This window comes from Alternaria burnsii, assembly GCF_013036055.1.
Source record: "Alternaria burnsii strain CBS107.38 chromosome Unknown 752, whole genome shotgun sequence".
Taxonomy (NCBI): Eukaryota; Fungi; Ascomycota; class Dothideomycetes; order Pleosporales; family Pleosporaceae; genus Alternaria; species Alternaria burnsii.
Genome location: NW_024066114.1, coordinates 873597 through 890437, shown reverse-complemented (window position 1 = coordinate 890437; position 16841 = coordinate 873597). Strand labels below are relative to the sequence as shown.

Genomic DNA, 16841 nt, shown 5'->3' with positions numbered 1-16841 from the left:
AGGGACCTGCACATGTGGTACGTGGACGCGTTCCTGCATTCAACACGGGTCCCGTAGGGCTGAGGTGGGGCATGTCGCGCTACGTCATTTCGCAACACCAAAGACATGATCGCGAGTCAGGTGTTGAGCACAACACTATGCAAGAATTGAAGCAGCTTGATGTGGTTGTATGTAGTATTGCATGTATACACTTTGTAACATATCCTGACCGGAACGCCGCTTGCTGTCCGATGGGGTACAGCCCTAATCCTTGTATCCAGAACAAAGCGGGAAATCTCATGTAGACACTAACGTCTCGTGTTGCTCACCAATCATGCAGCCACCAAATGCGTAACAGTCGTAGCGTCCCCTTGGGACAGCCTAGTGGTAGCCATTGCTGTATTCGTGTCGTGTATCACCATTCATACCGCCAAAGTACGGGTGGATGACCGTCTGCTTTGCTGAAATGCGACCAGCGGGGTCGTATACGAGCAGTGCATCCAGGAGGTCAAGACCAACTTCGTCGAGGTTGGTGACGATGTTCGCGACGTCCGTCCGACCCCACTTGGGGAACGAGGGCTTGAAATCGGGGAAGGAGGTAACGCCGGGCCAGTCTTGCTCGTTGGGGGTGCCGAGGATACTAGACACGATTAGCATCTGAAATAGAATGTGTGAGTCGAGTTTGCATACCGGAAGATCTTGAAGATCTCGTCGATCTCCGAATCACCAGGGAATAAGGGCTTGCGCGTGCACATCTCAGCGAAGATGCATCCCACAGACCACATGTCAACACCAGTAGAGTATTGACGACCACCAAGCAAAATCTCTGGAGAGCGGTACCATAGCGTGACGACCTGTTTTGTGTTAGAAAGCTTCAAAAAAGGTTCAAAATTTTCACATCCATACCTCGTGTGTGTATGTTCGCAGCGGGACACCGAATGCGCGAGCCAGACCGAAATCAGCCAATTTGAGATTACAGTCCTTGTCGATGAGCAAGTTCTGGGGCTTAAGATCGCGATGCAGCACGCGATGAGCATGGCAATACCGCACACCCTGACACAGCTGCATCATGAACTTCTTCACCATCTTGTCGTCCATGCTCAGAGCCTGACCCGCCAGACCAGAGCCCTCTGGCAGCGCCTTGCCTCGTCCACCCTGGCTCACTGGTAGCGCTTCCATGTACTTCTTCAGATCCAGATCAAGGAACTCAAAGACGAGGTATAGCTTGTGTCCGTCGGCGTGTACGATGTTGAGGAGGCGGACAATGTTCGGGTCGTTCATCTCTTTGAGAAGGGAGATCTCACGGATGGCGGTTGACGGGACGCCTTCATCTTCGGCTTCGAGACGGATCTTCTTGAGGGCGACGATGCGTTGGTCTTTGGTGGTGAGGTCGCGCGCCTTGTAGACAACTCCGTAAGTTCCTGGTTTGACGTGAGTAAGGGCGCGTGATGAAAGAAGACTTCACAGGGGATGTCATACCCTCTCCGACCTTTTCCAGCTTCTGGTAGTTCTCCATTGTGAGCGGCTATGGACTGCGAATGCTCCAGACGAGAGACAGGCGGTCAAGCGTGTTTAGGTAGATGGCAGGGGCGCTGTTTCGCAGCGAGATCAAAAGATAGCGAGTGGAGGCGAAGACAGTCGGATGCCTCTCTAGCAAGCTCAAGTGTACCTGTGGTTAGTAAGTGCGGGTAAGGACGAAGGTGCGGCGGGGATCAGGGAACGAGGGTGTCAATGTTAGGAAATTCGACATGTAAACACCCTTGACGCATCGGGCAACGCGCACCCGTCAGCCACAAAACGCGAGCTTAGTCAACGCCTGCTGGCACAATTCTCAAACATCCCTACACCTCCACTACCGAACGCTTGCGCTGCCTGGAACTCATCTTGGCATATGCAATCGGCTTCCTGAGATTTGCTACTGGAAAGGCTTTACCCAAAATGCATCACTTGGACCCCCATGAACGCCCTCCAGACGGCATACGCAATGTCTACAAGAAGTATCAAAAGATGAAGTTGAACGACTTGGATCTAGATGGGGACATCATTGATCTATCAAGCGACGCCTCCGCGTCATCAAGTGGCCGAGTGCGCGTTGTCAGAGAATACACCGCAGAAGACTTGACCGCTATTTTCCAGGCGTTCGCCGGTGAAGATGGGGTAGAACTTCAAGACACGGATATACCAAGATCGATACCGGTATACGAACACGAAGACATGCCAGGTAGGAGACTTTGAGATTTACTTTCGTAAATGTTACTGTGGTCTTGTTCTGCTTTGGTTTCCCATCCATGTTTCGTAGTAACAGGTAAGTAGGCCTCCACATCATCCCCTCACTCCTACCCCCATCCGTTCAATCCACACTGCTGTCCCACCTTCTCCACCGCGATCTCTCTAATCCATCTCATCTCACAAACATCCATACCCACTACAAGTTGTCATATCCGTCCTCCCAGTCATCCTTCTTCTCCGTCCCGCCTACTTGCCCTTCACCCATGGCCCATCCCCTCGACCCCACAGTTCACAAGCCTCTATCCATCCTGCAACTCCTCAACAAGAAACTCCGATGGACGACTCTAGGCGGCCAGTATGATTGGACTGCGAAACGCTACCCCACCACCCCACCTCCAGCTTTCCCTTCAGATACAAAGAAGCTTTTAGAGTCTCTATTTACGTCTACGAAAGCTGAAGCCGCGATTGTAAATCTCTATTCACCAGGCGATACGCTGAGTGTGCATAGAGATGTTGCTGAAAGCAGTGGGACGGGTTTAGTTAGCGTGAGTCTGGGATGTGATGCCATCTTCGTTCTTGGAACTTCAGTACCGAAAAAGGGAAAGGATGGCAAGGAGAAAGAAGAAGGCAGTGAGGAAAAGATTGTTACGCTGAGGTTGAGATCAGGAAGCGCAGTATATATGAGCGGAGAGTCGAGGTTTGCATGGCATGGTGTTCCGCAGATAGTAGGGGGCACGTGTCCTGAGTATTTAATAGACTGGCCTGCGAGGGCAGATAGACAAACCTCGCTGTATGAGGGGTGGAGAGGGTGGATGCGGAATAAACGGGTCAACTTGAATGTACGACAGATGTGGGATTGATCATCTAGCACGACCACAAGAGAAACACAATGAGAACTACAAAGTCTCATCGAGTAGAAGCTCACAACCTCAGACAGAAAGGCACGACGGCACGAAAAGAGTCTCAGAAGCATTAGAATGTATTAGTACTATTCAACAGCAAAGGGGTATGTGTATATATTCAACAAGCCGCAATACTCAATGTGCAACTTCCTCCATTTCGACCTCCTCTTCCTCAGATGTACAAGTAGCAATCATGAGACTGTTTCACTAGTATTTTCCTGGCTCGCCTGGGACAGCACTAGAGGGCGCCGTAGTCGCACTTCCTGGCACAGCGGAGCCTGGCGCACTGGCGTGGTCGGTGACGTTGGTACCAGTCTTCTCTAGACCCTGGGTTTGGATAGGAGCGGGTTGCGTCTTCTCTTCAGGGAACATGTTCTGAGGGCTGGTGTCGCCGGAGACGGGGCTGGTAGGTACGCTGGACGGTGCCTCGTTGGTCACCTTACCGGCTGCCTGGCGGATAACGTCCCACCATTGTTCTGCAGCTTGTGGAGTGTGTGCCTTGAACGCGAACTCGTGTGTCATGGAGAAAGCACCGCCAATCTTGCCCTTGGACACGTCCTTGCCCTTGACGTTGAACTTCTGACCGTTGACGGCACCGATGACGCAGTCGGGGATGTAGAGAGACAGTTCGGGGACTGGGTCCTTAGCGAAGTCGTCGTCTGTCTTGAACTCGTGGAGGAACTTGGAGGGAGTAACGACATAGTAGTTTGTGTCGTAGGAGCGCATAATCTTGCCCTTCTTTTCGAGAGAGCCGGATATGAGTGGCTGGGTGGAGCGGTGGTTTTGGTTGGGGAAGCTGATGTCAGAGACATTGCGGGCCGGGGCTGAGGGGTCGATCAGGACGGTGTTGTTGCGCTGGATGAAGCCATTCCACTCAAAGTCGAGAGGGATGCGCTGGGATGTGCCGACCATGTCGGAGTATGCAGCCTTGGTGTGCTCGGCTTGGGTGTTGACGACCTGCAGGAACTGGCCCATGCCATGCTGGATTGTCTGGATGATGTGGGCTTCGAATTGCGCGAACGAGTTCTGCACACTGATCAGGTCCTGGCGGTTGTTGTTCTCCTCCTGCACTTGCTTGTACAGACGGTGGTTGACTCCGCGTTGGAGAATGTAGGGGTCGTCGGTGGCCTTCATGTTGCCGCTGTGCGAGTCGAAGACTGCGGTGTGCTGACCAAGAAGCTCAATGTGTTTCTGGGTGTGCTGGCGAGCCTTGTCGACAGCCTTGCTGCCCTTTCCGGCTCCCTTTGTGAGCTCCTTGCTCTTGTTCTTGATCTCAGTGTGCAGGCGGTCGAAGATGGGGAGGACGGCGCCTTTCAGCTGCTTCGCGGTCTCGTAGTGTTGGTTGGAGATGCCCTGACATTGTTAGAAGAGTCGTTGGGTTTTTGTGTGGAAAGATGGCGTACCTGGGTGTTGGACCTGATGTTCTCGAACATGCCCGCAACACCGCCGAGCGACTGGTCGAAGTGGTGGCCCTCTTTCAGGGGATCCTTGACCGTCTTTTGAACGTCAGCAATAGAACCACTTTCGCGTGAGTTGCACCAACCTTCAAGACTCGCTCATACTCCTTGCCGTGTGCGTGGTTCGTCTTCTCGGTTGCGGTAACATAGTCTTCGAGGTACGCAACGGCGTGTTTCCAAGCTTGCAATCGCTCTGCAAACAGCTTCGTGACCTGGGACATGTCAGGTTTATTTCCTTCCATTGGGCTTTAGACTACTCACCTCTGAGGTATCCTCTCCTGGAATAGCATCTTCGTCGGCAGATCGATTTGTGAGACTGCGCGTGGGCATCTCACTCGTAGCAGAGGTAGGCGCAGACATATTGTAGGTGTGTAACAATACTCAGTGCTCCAAGGTGTGGTTGTGGAACGTGTCTTCGCACGTATACAGGAACGGTGTTGTTATGGAGCTCGACCGATGCGGCTAGCGATATTTGGTTGGTTGGTTGAAGGCGGGGTTCGCGTTATTTCGGAAATGAGCCCGTCCAGTTGTGATGCAAGAGGGGAACAAAGATGGCTACTAGAGTAGTAGGTAGAAACTATTTTGCAGGGTAAAATCAGGGTCCAGGGAGGGGGTTTAAGTTTGATTTAAGCCCCGAGTGTGAATCTAGATCGACATGCATCCATCCTAGAGAAGCAGGGCATCGTCGAGGCCTGGCTGGACCCATGACGTCAACATTGGGAGCGCTTCTTCCAGTTGCGAGCGCGATCTGCACTAGGAAATGACTTTTGACGGGCTGCGCCACGATCCTAGGGGAGATCGCGCGGGAGATGCTCTGTTCACATGGTTTCATCCAGCGTCGTTGACGTATCGTCGCTCCATCGTGTTGCGCCAAAGCGAGAAGATTGTCATTGCTTCCGCAGCGCATGGGTAACCCCACAGTAGCTCCGAGGACCCCCATCAACATACCACCTGTTACCGATTAACTTGCAACAGACAAGTAGCCTGGTGTTTGGATCCTAAGCTATGGAACTTCCAAGGTTAACAGGAACCCCTGTCGACTTTCCCGTGGCTTGTGGAGCAAATATTTGTCATGCCTTCAAGTACAGGGTGTTCAAAGATAGTTTCAGCTCAACATGGAGAACAACACTGTGATGTGACAGAGACACATCGTATTCTGAATTCTGTAAAACTTTCTACAGTCATGCAACTGCATATGCATTCACGTCTTCGTCCAAACCTCAGCATCCAGATTCAAACGTCACCAACGCCCCCTATATGCGACACTCTGTCACAGAGTCACCGTGGCTACGATCAGTACTCCATAGCATCCTCGAACAAACCCCGTAACTGCTCTCTCTCGGCATCAACGTTCTGCATCTCTAAGCTGGGTGCTAGCATCAGCACTCTCGCCTGAGGAATTGTGCCCTCAACCAACTGGTCCAAATGCTCTTTTCCGAAGCCAAGCGCCTTTAGACCGCGTGGTTGATCACCGAGTTTGATCAAGAATTCTGCTAGCGCCTCACCCAACACCTCTCCCGCACTCTCTGCCTTGACATTTGAGATATCCACACCAAATGCCTCGGCAGCGGCCAGATGCCTCTCCGGGTTTGATGCGCCAGTGAACTTGAATACTGCTGGTGCCGTTACTGCAACACTAACACCATGCGGGATGATGGTGTGATCAACGTCATAGCCAGCATGCTTGTATCCGGGATTTTGCCCTGAGATAGGGTAGGACATGCCGTGGCAGAGATGCACACCTGCATTGCCGAAACCAACACCAGCGAGTGTTGCAGCTAGCAACATCTGGGATTGCGCCTCATGATCATCAGGGTCTTTGACTGCGCGAGGTAGGTACTTGACTGTGTCCTTCAGAGCCTTGAGAGAGAAGATGTCGGAAATTGGATTCGCGCCTTGGTAGGCTGGACGGTTGATGGGGTTGGTAGGTCGCGGAGTGCGCTCATAGTACGGTATCGCAGTCCATGATTCAAGAGAATGGCAAAGTACGTCAAGACCTGAAGAGGCGTGGACCGCAGAGGGCATGGTACGTGTGTTCAATGGGTCAACTATGCCCAGCGTAGGCTTCAAGTTGCGGTGAGCGATACCCGTCTTCGCGCGCTTGGAGACCAGATCGAAGATGGCTGTACCGGTAGTCTCAGATCCAGTTCCTGCTGTTGTTGGTACGGCAATGAGTGGGAAAAGCTTCGATGGAATAGGCATTCCCTTTCCGAGCGGGGCGTTGACGAAATCCAGGAAGTCTGCCTCGGGGAACGTGGTGTACAGGTTCATCAATTTGGCAGTGTCAATAACACTGCCACCACCAACAGCCAAGTATGCATCTGGTTTCCACGGCTTCGCAAACTCGATCGCCTCTTTTATGCTATGGTCCTTTGGCTCGACCCTGACCTTGTCGAAGATCTCATACGTTACACCCTCCCTCTCCAAACCTTCAATGACCTGCTTCATGGCATCTAGTTTCCGCACGTTCGGGTCTGTGACGACCATAACGCGCTTGCTTCCCATATTCTTGAAGTCCATACCCACTTCCTTTGTACATCCAGGCCCAAATCGTATGCTCGATGCTGCCATCTCGAAAGCATATTCTTTCTGCTGGAATTGGTCGAGGGGCGTTGCGAGGTGTCGGCGTGCTTGCTGTACGGTAGCCGGCGATTGGTGGTAATTGGGATTTGAATGGCAAGGACATGACGGAGGATGCGTATATTGTACGGTGCGGAGGAGGTTGAGTGCGCGTGCTGCCCTTGTAGGCGCTATACGGATTGCTGTTGAGATCACCATGGTGTGGGAGTTGTGATGTACTTTACACGGGTGTGTAAAGCAATGCGGGGGTTACGTGTGCCTGGAGATACAGGTAGTCACTTTGTGGAATGAAATGTTCTTCGAGTGATGTTTAGGGAGTACTAGAAACGGCAATAAGGATAGAGACCGCGTGTAAAGCGTTTGGAGAGACTCCATGATGATGCCATGCATCGCACCAGAGCGCAACCTCGGATGAGAGCTACCCCAATTCCTACTTTCGGTATACCGAAAATGTGGGGTCATGGGTAAATGCCGACTGTGGATCTGGATCGGAGGCGTCGGACCTTTCCCCGTATTTCCCCAGCGTTCATCTCCCCATGGTCTACACGACATACATACATCGAAAACAAGAAAGGAGACAGTTTTGTCGCTACTTCCATTACATTTTTGCAAACAGCCCTCGAGGATACGGTCGCGTACAGCGGGGAGAGCACTAGCTGGCGGGCGCATGCTGAAACCATTGCCAACACTCCCTCGTGACGATAACCCGCTCACCGATGAGTCGCGCGTGTCTCCTGAAGCTTCACCTCAAGAACAAGAAGAGGCGGTGAAAACGCATCGTGACTTGCACTGGTATTTGGCGGTTGAGTGACCACACGGCACGGACAAGCGCTGATGGCGAGACCTTCCGAGCGCAATTACATACCATGCGGACGGCACACACACACACATAGCCCTGTGATGTCAGGCGTACCTGATACCAAGAAATGGCCGTTGCTATAACCATGGATGTTAGTGTTGCACTTACAGGGCGTAGTAAGATCGGACAAACTGAGCGCTCAGCCCCCAGCCTTCTCGCTAGCCACCAATGATGTAAGATAGCTACCCGCCCGCTGTGAACACCACTCGCTTATTTCCACGATACCAATCTAAAGCACGCAACACGGGAGTGTTTGTTCTGAAATCGCGTTCACCTCGATGCGCATTAATCAGGTGTACTCTCGAATAGGCCGATGCATCTAACATCAAAACTATATAGTTCCCATATAAGTAAACAATGGAGGCTGTCTATCTCGACACTATATCTCTGTTTACTCGTTGCGCATCCCCAACATCAGGCGGGCCATCCACAGCGCTTAAAATAGCCGCTTTGCTAGCCGTTTCAAAACACTGCAGGAGTGGAAGCTGCAAAGGGGTTTCCAGTTCAACCGCTTCGCGCTGAAGTCGGCGAATGAGAAAGGCAGATGCAGCAATCCGACAATTGCGGTTGGTAGTAGCCTGCATAAAGCCCTACGCCATTCCATTGCTACAACATGCGTCCGTGTTCACCTAGCGTATCTTCCGACCTTCAGGGCCTGAGGCGTGGTACCATTAGTATCTGACATCCGCGCTGTTGGTAAGGCTACATTCCTGCGACCCTTTATACTATTCCTCTACTGTACATTCCTTCGTTACTTCTCTCATTTGATCATTTCATTCGGTTCATATGCATACAAGCTAGCATTAGTGGATCTAAAAGCTGCTTGCTTTCCTTCCTTTATTATATCCGATGAGTCTCCTGCTGTATGTTCATAAGCCCGAAAGACGCCGGTTCAGGTCTAGAGAGAAAGCACGCAACCTCATCCACACATGCGAACCACCTGAGTCGCCGGCAATTCAGGGCAGTCGTTGCGATGCTATAGAAACGGACGGACGGCGCTGCCATCTCCAACTATCGAGCGAGGATCAGACCTGGTGCAACTGGCATCTCAGGGAACAGAATGACCTGAGTACACGATGGGAAAACCTCCAACTTGCAGCCGAAAAGATTGTGGTCTTCGACGCACACACAGCGAAACAGAAAGTTCTTAAGCTCCGTTTAGCTGTCGAACTTCGTCGTCGCATTAGGGAAAGATTCCACACTCGGGGGATCGACACTGTAGATTTCATAGAATGGATCGCAAGGCTGGAGAAAGAGGTCAGGACATTGGCGAACATGATTCTTAGTACGTGTCATACCAGCTGGGCGCTTTCTGATCCTACGCTGACGTTTACTAGTGTCAAACCTGAATCGCACGCTTCTACCGGATACGCCAGGTGATCTCTACGACAACCGCTGTTCAGAACAGATCATGATACTACAGTCTCCACTGAAGCCTGCGATACCAATCGGATCGCTACAGGGCATTGACGACGGCACTATAGTTGTTCTCAAACACTTCTCTACCGACTTGTGTGCCGACGCGATCCGCCGCCTGTATTGCATTCTGCCTGATTTACGCTTCTCTTCTCAACTATCAGACTCCCCGATACAAGATGACACCGTCGGAGATACCGGAACCGAGATTATATGCGCCTGGTTCAGAATAATGATACTGAATGACAGCGAGGCTGACGCACTTGAGCGTGCCACAAGATCGAAGAGTATAGGCGAGTACTTGTCCGGTTGCCAAGCGAGCCAACTGGAGATGTACTGCGACTTCTTCGAGAAGGCCTGGAGGCCTCATGCTGTGCAATATCTTCGAGCGGCGATCTGCGCGCAAACACTCGCTGGTGGTGATATGAAGACTGTTCGGCTACTCGGAGGAGACGTGCCTAGCACTAGTGAAGGTCTTCGAATGACCAAGCCGTGCTGGGACATATTGTCAGTGCTACACATAAATTTATTGATTGTTGCTAACGTTTGTTAGGTACCGCTGGTTCCCAACGCTACTTACTCCTTGGACTGTGGCGAGCATATGTTCCAACTTCGAGGACTACACTACGCTTTGCAAGTTGCTCATGCTCGGGCTGTACCGCGAGCACTGGTACAACACTTCAAGCATTCTGAGCGAGTGCGCCACCGGTATCTATTTTGGTTTCATCCCCACAACTAAGGGAGACTTCACCAAGACAATCAACACTACTAGCAAGGACGATGGACTAGTACAAACCGAAGCAAGAAACTACCTTTGTGGGCAAATGGCTATGGGCGATTCCAAGACCCGATACTTCTTGGATGAGCTACGCAGAAGAACGAAAAGACTATATCTTGTCGTCTATGAAGGCACGAATGTCGATGCTACAGTCCATCCTACCGAGGCCGACCTATTCATAAAGCGTACGCATTCCGTGCAGAGCTCTGCGCACGATGCTGAACCGGACTGGACTACCTTGGTCACATTGGAAGATATTAAGAACGATCTGCGGTTGCGTAAGACCTCCATGTACGACCCTATCGTTGTTGACTCGTGGCAATTCATCATCATCGATCGCGACGCGGGTATGCCATTCGAGCTGATCGACATTGTTCAAGACACGTTGCTCATGCTCGCCAGTGACCCTTCACCTCGGCGGATAGCGAAACGAGTCGTGTCTGAAGTCATACCACCCTCAGTGCAAGAGATGTTTCTGGAAGAGATGACCATTGAATGCTCGTCTGACATGCGCTTCCCCGCGCCACCCGAGGTGCAGTACGAAGGCCACCGATACCGACACCACGCTCCTGACAGAAACGCCATACTAGCCCATCAAAAGAAGACAGCAACGGAGGTCCGTTCGCGGGACTCCAATCGCTTCGTCCGAAGAGTCGTCGACGACATGGAGCGCTGCGGCATCGTCAGCCTAGTCCAGGAGTACGAAGAGCCTCAGACTCGTCCAGTGATCATGCAGGGCTCGGATGGCGCTCTTGATCTATACTTCCCGTACGATGACAGCGACCAGACCTCCATGATACCCGAGCTCCCTCTGCCTTCCGCCTCTTGCTTGCTAGACTTCGCTCAAGCTTTTAAACAGCAATGTCCCGATGGTATCATGGCCAAAGGCTCGATACAAACGCATTATTGCGCTTGGCCCATGCCCGTCATTAAGAGTCTTGGTAATATCGGATTGACATTTGCCACTTGGGAAGGTCATATATATCGTTGGAATGCAATTCGTAAGTCTTCAGCACTGCACTCATTAACTTCACGTTCCTAACAACGCAATAGCATTCGATCGTCCTTGGTCTGCTAATGCATGGCAACACTACATCCAGCACTGCATCAACTCAAAGTACCCCTTCGTAATGTTTTACCTCACTACCTTCGTTATCTGTGCAACAGGTCGAGAGGATGCAGAAGACAAAGCGGCAACGCTGTTGGAAGAGACAGAAGATCGTGGTTGGCACATTGTTCTACCACGTGCGAGTGAGTGGAAGTCAGACGTTGATGACTTGAAACTGGATACGCTGTATGAGGGGGTCAGACCTGCCTAGGCTATGGTATTCGTTTGTATGGAAGACCTGGTTTTTACTGTGAGCTTTCCTTATGCTTGATGAGGATGTTTGGGCTAGTTCTGAGGTCGGTTTTTTGAGCGTTCTAGCGAGTCCATGTACGTAATGATTCTGTATTGACACGAACGATTTTCGTTTCTTCTGATCGTTATTGATGGAGTACTCTGCAGCTTGAAGTTCCAGCCTAGGCTACACTACGTGTCGGAAGGTTCAGGTGCTGAGGATCGCGCTAAATTGAATGGAGGCTAACTGGCAGGTTTTGCCGAGGTGCGATGGCGTTGGCGTTTCACCCTCGAAACGCTCTAGGGCTTCCGTGCCTTCCTATGGATGTCCCCTTCCCCCACATTCCCGTGGTGCACCATCCCAGCAATTATCGCCACAACTAAGACGGAAAGTAGAGAGAGGTACAGTCGCCTTTGTAGTAATCTCTCAACAGCATAGCATGGTTCTTATAAAGACTACTACAGCTACCTAGTACATTTGATGGGTTGCTTCGGCTTCGTAACACTCTTCGCCATGGCGTACACTCAGCCACGCTAACAATCATCCCTTACAGGTAACTATTTTTGAACAAGAATTGGAGCCTCACACCTATAATGTCGCAGTATCAATTCTGTAGATTGGTAAAGTGCGTCGGACGCGACTGGGGGCGGCATGTTTTGCTGAATCGTTTCATCTCTGGCTTCACGATCAGGTCGTGTTTCACGTGTGCTTCCAAGACATACAGATGTTTTTGTACATGAACGGAGCTGAACCCCAAACCGTTCTTCCCTTCTCTTATATCTGCATTGTTCGAATACTGTATCCACCCACAAACAACATTATCTCATCATGAGATCTACCATCAGCCTCAGTCTACTTGGAGGTGCTCTGGCACTATCCAACGAGAAGATCGAACTCGTCGCACAGACGCCTCTCATAAAGGATGCTTGTCCTTCAAACCACCTACTCGACAACGGCAAATGCCTGCCTTTAGCATATGGAGATTCGCCGGCATCAACATTTGCGTTCCAATCCAACACAACCCAGCCCTCGCACCCCACAAACTCCCTAGAAGACGCCCGTGACCTGGCTTCTCAAACAGAAAATTTCCCTTGGACGTTTTGGCCAGAATGTTTCACTCACGAGAAGGTTCCGGATCAACCATACTGCGTCTTCAGTGACCAGAATTTTGCATCAGGAAGGGGCATTTTCATCGCCACCGCGCAAATTTTTGCCTACGCCATGCTAGAGCACGATGCTTTCCAACGTCCACAAACACTCGAGCACATCAACCGCTACGAGAACCCGCCATTTGAACAGCACGAGTTTCCAGGAAAAGGAAGGGGACTAGTCGCGAACAAGACACTGAATCAAGGCGACCAGATTTTCGCTTCCACACCCATTCTCATCACCGACCCCGATCTATACGAGCTTCCAGAATCCGAACGCCTAGCCCTCTTACACCGCGGCATAGCCACGCTTCCCAAGTCAACTCAGTCTTTGTTCTGGGAGCTTCACGGCCACACACCTGACGACGACGAAATTGATGACCGCATCACAACCAACAACTTCGAAGTCGCCATCGATGGCATCTCCCAATCAGCGCTATTTCCTGAAATCGCAATGCTGAACCATGACTGCCGACCCAATGCTGCATACTTTTTCGATGAGAAGACATTAACTCATTACGTCCATGCCATCCGGCCCATTCACCCCGGTGAGGAGATAACAATAACATACATCAACAACGAGCTACCTCGCGCGAGACGCATCCACGGTCTTGAAAAGAGTTGGGGCTTCAAATGCTCTTGTTCAACATGCACTGCGCATCCCGCCCTTGCCGCTGAATCTGATGCTCGTCTCGAGCAAATCGCCTCACTCCAATCAGATATCCTGAATGACTGGACGGAGTCTTCGTCTGCTACGCCAGCTACAGCGGAGCTTCTTATCAGTCTGTACAAGCAAGAACGACTAGATGCTAGTTTAGCGACGGCATACCAGCATGCTGCGGAGGTATACAGTAGTTTTGGGATGAAGTGGGAGGCGGTGCGATATGCAAGGTTGAGTGTGGATATGAGCATGTTGGACAAAGGTTGGGGCGATAAGGATGTTGCGGAGATGAAGAAGATGATCGCTGAGCCGGAGATGAGCTGGAGTTGGAAGAAGAGGGTCAGTGTCAAGAGTGGAGGATGTGGTTGTGGCAAGAACCATTGACATGTATTACAAAGAGTAAATATCTACGTAATGAAATATGAAGTCTAATTAATATCAAAGTAGTCATCTACAATGTCGAAAGTTCTACAAAGAAGAGAGTTCTGTGGAACAATGAGGGGCTACTCAATTAAAGCGCCCCGCACTTTGGTGTTGTAGACATTGTTGCACTTGGTGCTTGCATCCTTCGCAGAGATCTCTCCCTTCTCGCCAGCGCAATTACCGCTCGACTTCTTCTTTCCTGCATCGCAAAGTGCGATGCCAGCAGCGGGAACAGAGCCAGACAGCTTGTCGGGGGACTCAATGATGGTTGCAGCCATACCACCAACTAGATGGAAGTCGATATGGCAATGGAAGAACCAAACACCCGGGTTATCAGCCTTGAAACGAATGACAGCGTAACCGAAAGCCGGAACAACGACACCATCACGCTTCGTGGGTACTTCCGGAAGCAAGTCCTCATCGCCGTTCCAAGCTCCGACACCCTTGGCGACGACCTGGAAGATATGGCCGTGAAGATGCATGGGGTGGGGGTACATGTGTGGGTTTCGCATGTGAATCTGGACGATTTGGCCGGATTTGACGACCCAGGGGTTGATGCCGGGACCATATGTTGCGGGATCCATGCTGCCAGTTGTCAAAGCAGTGTAGAGCGAGGGGACTTGAGGTGGAACCCATGGTTGTGAGTTGAGAGGTGTACGGGTACCGACGCCCTCGAAGTATGTCTGATTGGTCGTAAGCTCAATGTTGTTGTCAACTGGTCCCAAAAGCCCCTGGTTGTCAAGTGGCTTCACTTTGAAGTCGTCAAGGATAGTGTCTGGTGCTGGAGTCCAGTTGTCGTCGAGGATGTGATCTATCTCATCACTAATATCGTCGATGACATCATCGATCTCGTCGAAGACGTCCTTCTTGTAGGACATCTCTCCGATGATGGTTCGTGACTGTTTAGAAGGGGGAGGCTTTGTCATCATGTCTGTGTCCATTTGTGCGATCCAATTGGTTCCTCCTTTCGGGTCCTTCTGGCCTTGCACAATCACACCGTAGCTTTGACCTGCGCAAATGATAATCGTTTCCGCGTCCCTGGGATGTGATTGCACACCGTCGACTTCGACAACGCTGAGCGTGTAGCCTTCGATATGGAATCGGGCACATGCAACGGCAGCAGTATTGACGATACGAAGCAGATACCTTTTGCCCTTGGCAATCTTGAGGTTGAAAGGCTTGTCGGTGTCGTCAAAGAGGAAAGAGTCGGGTGAAGCAAAGTCGGCGTTGGTATTGGAAGGGCTCATATACTCCTCAATCATCTCTGGCATTGGGCGATGGTACCTTTATGGTATAAGCTTGCGAAAATGTTCAGGTTTGGGTTTGCTTACCAATCTGACATGGAAAGGTACTTCTGTTCGTCGATGTTCAGGCTCTTTTCCCAGGCTCTGTCGTGTACAATCATCTTGCCTCGCAGACCATCGGGGTATTGTCCTTTCTCGTGCGCATGGTACCAGTGAGTGCCAGCAGGGTTGGCAACGAATGTGTAAGTGAAAGAGCCTCCAGGTCGAATGGGACACTGAGTGACCCCGCTGGGACCGTCATAGACCTGGGTGCCTTTTTGCCATATACCATGGAAATGGAGAGCAGTTGTCTGATCTGGAAGGCTGTTGTGAACTGTCACTTGTACAGTATCGCCTTCATCGCATTCGATGGTAGGAATAGGCCATTTGCCGTTGATTCCTATGACCTGCCTCTCGAAGCCGTCAGGCGCAGCCTAGAACGAGTTAGTACCGTTTCGCAGTGGGAGAGAAAAGTATCGGTGGCCCATCGCCCTCGGTCATGACTAGGGATAAGAGTACTTACAGTAACGTAGCCGACATCGAAGTCATAGCTAACAGTTTTTGCGTAGGCCGCTCCAGCATACACCGACAGCAGCAGTGCCTGAGTTAGACCCAACATTGTGCTTGCAGAATCACGAATGTCATACAAAAAGGGATATCAGGCTGAAGAAGCAGCGTTCCGAAGAGTTTAAGTATCGACGAAGGGTTTCCCGTGAAACGGTTGACGTCGTCGGTCCAGCTACTTCCTGATCGATGTAGCCCAATATGAACGCGTATTCAATACTGCAGAGCCCCCGACCCTTGCATGATGCGCGAAGATCAACGCATTTAGATAGACGACTCTACCAGAAGGGGTAGTACGTGCCTGAGCACAAGCATTTGACATACGCAAAGGAATTCCACTGCACGGGTACGACTGGGGTCTGACTTTCTATCCGTGACTAGCGGGCGGTAATCCGGGAAGGTGTTGATCGTCTCGATCATGGTGCAGGCGCAAAAGCTTGATGATGATGATGAATCATGTTATTGGTCAACGTAGGGTGTTCGCAGAATCAACAAAACGCCCAACTCATGCATTCAGCGACTAATAGCATTTGGACCCTCGTCCGAAAGGCTGTTTCTCGCGTGGTCAGCTGAAAAAGGATGGAGGACACAAGTGGCGTACATCTTGCAGCTTCTTCATTAGTGCATCTAGACTAAAAAGAGGTTAGTTCGATGCGGTCAAGGCAAAAACGATGATGATCTCTCGGAAACTTTGGCATACCTTGTACCGACATTCGGACATCTATAGGAGAGCCGATGTGGTACAGCGTATTCCATGCAGACGCCACACTTCAACGAAATTGCAATGTTTCGCGTGCAGTTTGTGTACATGGTCGTCCTTGGTGTCAAGGCAATTGAACTGTTGGGCAATTTGATACAACTTGGCGGCGCTGGAACCATGAGGCAGGGAGCCTGCGGCCAGTCTGATGTTGGCTCTTGAGTTGTTGACAGGTGCCATTCACGGAGGCGCATGCTGCAGTCTCGTGCTTTTGTGGCTCATCCTGTGGTCCAGCATATTTTCTTTGTGGTTCGAGAAGTCTGATAGCCGACGCAAAAGCCGGGCAATCCTGCCTGCAATCAAACAATCCGACAAGGCTTATCGAGTGCTTAGTGTTCCTCAACATTTTAAACCCCTGACTATCGATTGCGCAGATAGCCGATCACGTTCCATAGGGAAAAGGTATCTTCATGGCGTATATAGTACCTGGGCGATGGAAGTTGTCGAGCCTGATTGAGTATTTGG

General features: G+C 51.1%; 7 protein-coding genes across 7 annotated transcripts; 3 read left to right on the top strand and 4 right to left on the bottom strand.

The window, feature by feature from the left end:
- Positions 1 to 360: 360 nt before the first annotated feature.
- GT037_006393 (glycoside hydrolase family 18 protein) lies at positions 361 to 1495 on the bottom strand (the record flags this gene model as incomplete). Its single annotated transcript, XM_038931440.1, has 4 exons — positions 361 to 619; positions 670 to 833; positions 886 to 1400; positions 1459 to 1495. The coding sequence occupies 4 exons, from the start codon at positions 1493 to 1495 to the stop codon at positions 361 to 363; spliced, it is 975 nt and encodes a 324-aa protein (XP_038785937.1).
- Positions 1496 to 1917: 422 nt separating this feature from the next.
- GT037_006392 (uncharacterized protein) lies at positions 1918 to 3068 on the top strand (the record flags this gene model as incomplete). Its single annotated transcript, XM_038931439.1, has 2 exons — positions 1918 to 2200; positions 2293 to 3068. 2 exons carry the CDS (start codon positions 1918 to 1920, stop codon positions 3066 to 3068), a joined length of 1059 nt encoding a protein of 352 aa, XP_038785936.1.
- A 249-nt stretch (positions 3069 to 3317) lies between these two features.
- GT037_006391 (uncharacterized protein) lies at positions 3318 to 4927 on the bottom strand (the record flags this gene model as incomplete). Its single annotated transcript, XM_038931438.1, has 4 exons — positions 3318 to 4463; positions 4514 to 4606; positions 4654 to 4779; positions 4829 to 4927. 4 exons carry the CDS (start codon positions 4925 to 4927, stop codon positions 3318 to 3320), a joined length of 1464 nt encoding a protein of 487 aa, XP_038785935.1.
- A 933-nt stretch (positions 4928 to 5860) lies between these two features.
- On the bottom strand, positions 5861 to 7345 carry GT037_006390 (nad-dependent methanol dehydrogenase; the record flags this gene model as incomplete). The annotated part of the gene is made up of 1 exon (XM_038931437.1): positions 5861 to 7345. One exon carries the CDS (start codon positions 7343 to 7345, stop codon positions 5861 to 5863), a length of 1485 nt encoding a protein of 494 aa, XP_038785934.1.
- A 1510-nt stretch (positions 7346 to 8855) lies between these two features.
- Positions 8856 to 11519, top strand: GT037_006389 (uncharacterized protein; the record flags this gene model as incomplete). The annotated part of the gene is made up of 4 exons (XM_038931436.1): positions 8856 to 9291; positions 9344 to 9929; positions 9976 to 11201; positions 11254 to 11519. The coding sequence occupies 4 exons, from the start codon at positions 8856 to 8858 to the stop codon at positions 11517 to 11519; spliced, it is 2514 nt and encodes an 837-aa protein (XP_038785933.1).
- Positions 11520 to 12368: 849 nt separating this feature from the next.
- Positions 12369 to 13733, top strand: GT037_006388 (uncharacterized protein; the record flags this gene model as incomplete). The annotated part of the gene is made up of 1 exon (XM_038931435.1): positions 12369 to 13733. One exon carries the CDS (start codon positions 12369 to 12371, stop codon positions 13731 to 13733), a length of 1365 nt encoding a protein of 454 aa, XP_038785932.1.
- Positions 13734 to 13852: 119 nt separating this feature from the next.
- GT037_006387 (laccase-2 precursor) lies at positions 13853 to 15674 on the bottom strand (the record flags this gene model as incomplete). The annotated part of the gene is made up of 3 exons (XM_038931434.1): positions 13853 to 15056; positions 15104 to 15489; positions 15579 to 15674. The coding sequence occupies 3 exons, from the start codon at positions 15672 to 15674 to the stop codon at positions 13853 to 13855; spliced, it is 1686 nt and encodes a 561-aa protein (XP_038785931.1).
- Positions 15675 to 16841: the final 1167 nt, after the last annotated feature.